General features: G+C 65.6%; 1 protein-coding gene across 1 annotated transcript in view; it reads right to left on the bottom strand.

Moving 5' to 3' along the window:
- VOLCADRAFT_55719 (uncharacterized protein) overlaps positions 1-938 on the bottom strand; it is a gene marked incomplete at both ends in the record, with an annotated part of 8752 nt that overhangs the window by 4618 nt on the left and 3196 nt on the right. Inside the window, one exon of the mRNA XM_002946400.1 lies at positions 616-706. Within this exon, the coding sequence (XP_002946446.1) occupies positions 616-706 (91 nt within the window). The remainder of the gene's footprint in view (positions 1-615; positions 707-938) is intronic.

The raw sequence follows: 938 nt of genomic DNA, 5'->3' as shown, positions 1-938 counted from the left end.
AGCCCCGCCTTGGGACATTAAGCGCGGTGAAAGAGCGCAAGCGCGCCCAGAAGTCCACTACTGCCCGAGCGCGGGCGTATTCCAGGGGGGTTGCTGCTGCTGTTGCTGCTGCTGCTGCTGTTGCTGCTGCTGTTGCTGCTGCTGTTGCCGTCCCCGGTCCCGCGATGGGCCCCTGCGTNTGATCCTCGAGTACCGGCGCGTTCAGCGGCGGCCCCTCGTGCGGTCTCACTCCGTTGGCCAGGTGAAAGAAGTCCGTTATCCGCCGCTGTTGGGGCCCTTGCGCCTGGATCTGTTGCGCTTGCTCTGGCTGTTCTGTCGCGGGGTTAGCCGCCCTTTCCAGTCGCCTTCCGGCTGCTCGCAGACAACACCTGCCTACCTCCATGGCAGACAGGGCTGCCAGGGCGATCACATCCCAGGGGGCCTGCTCGCAGCCGGTCGGGGCTTGGACCAACCACAGCTGCTTCCGGGTGATGCCGCCTGTCGCTGCCTCCTGGGAGGGCTGTATGTGTCGATCAATCTGCTCCCGGACAGCTTGTGCGACGGGGCACTCCCAGAAGTGGTGCATGCGTGGGGAGCAGTGCTGGTTGCTGGCGTTGCCGAACCCTCCACACCCACAGCGTTCCGGCACCATGCGGGCCAGGTGCGTGTTGCCGGGCAGGGGGATGCCGTCCACGGCGAGCCGCCACAGCGTTTCTTTGTTCTCGTTCTCCCACCGCACCCCCGACCACAAGCGGGCTTGCGTCGCCCTGAAGCGGCTTGTTTCCGCTGAGGAGGAAGGTGTCGTTTCCTGCGGGTGCAACGCTTCTTGCACAAATGCTGCCATCAAGCGTCCCCGTTTCTCCTCGGTGGCCCCGCATTGCAGCTGTGTCGCTAGGCGGACCGTCAGGCGTGTGAGTGGGACGGTTGTTGTGCCGCCCGGCATCTGCCATCCGACCCGC

Source organism: Volvox carteri (genome assembly GCF_000143455.1).
Source record: "Volvox carteri f. nagariensis unplaced genomic scaffold VOLCAscaffold_3, whole genome shotgun sequence".
Classification (NCBI taxonomy): domain Eukaryota; kingdom Viridiplantae; phylum Chlorophyta; class Chlorophyceae; order Chlamydomonadales; family Volvocaceae; genus Volvox; species Volvox carteri.
The sequence above is the reverse complement of the archived record's forward strand: the minus strand, read 5'-3'. Positions and strand labels throughout refer to the sequence as shown.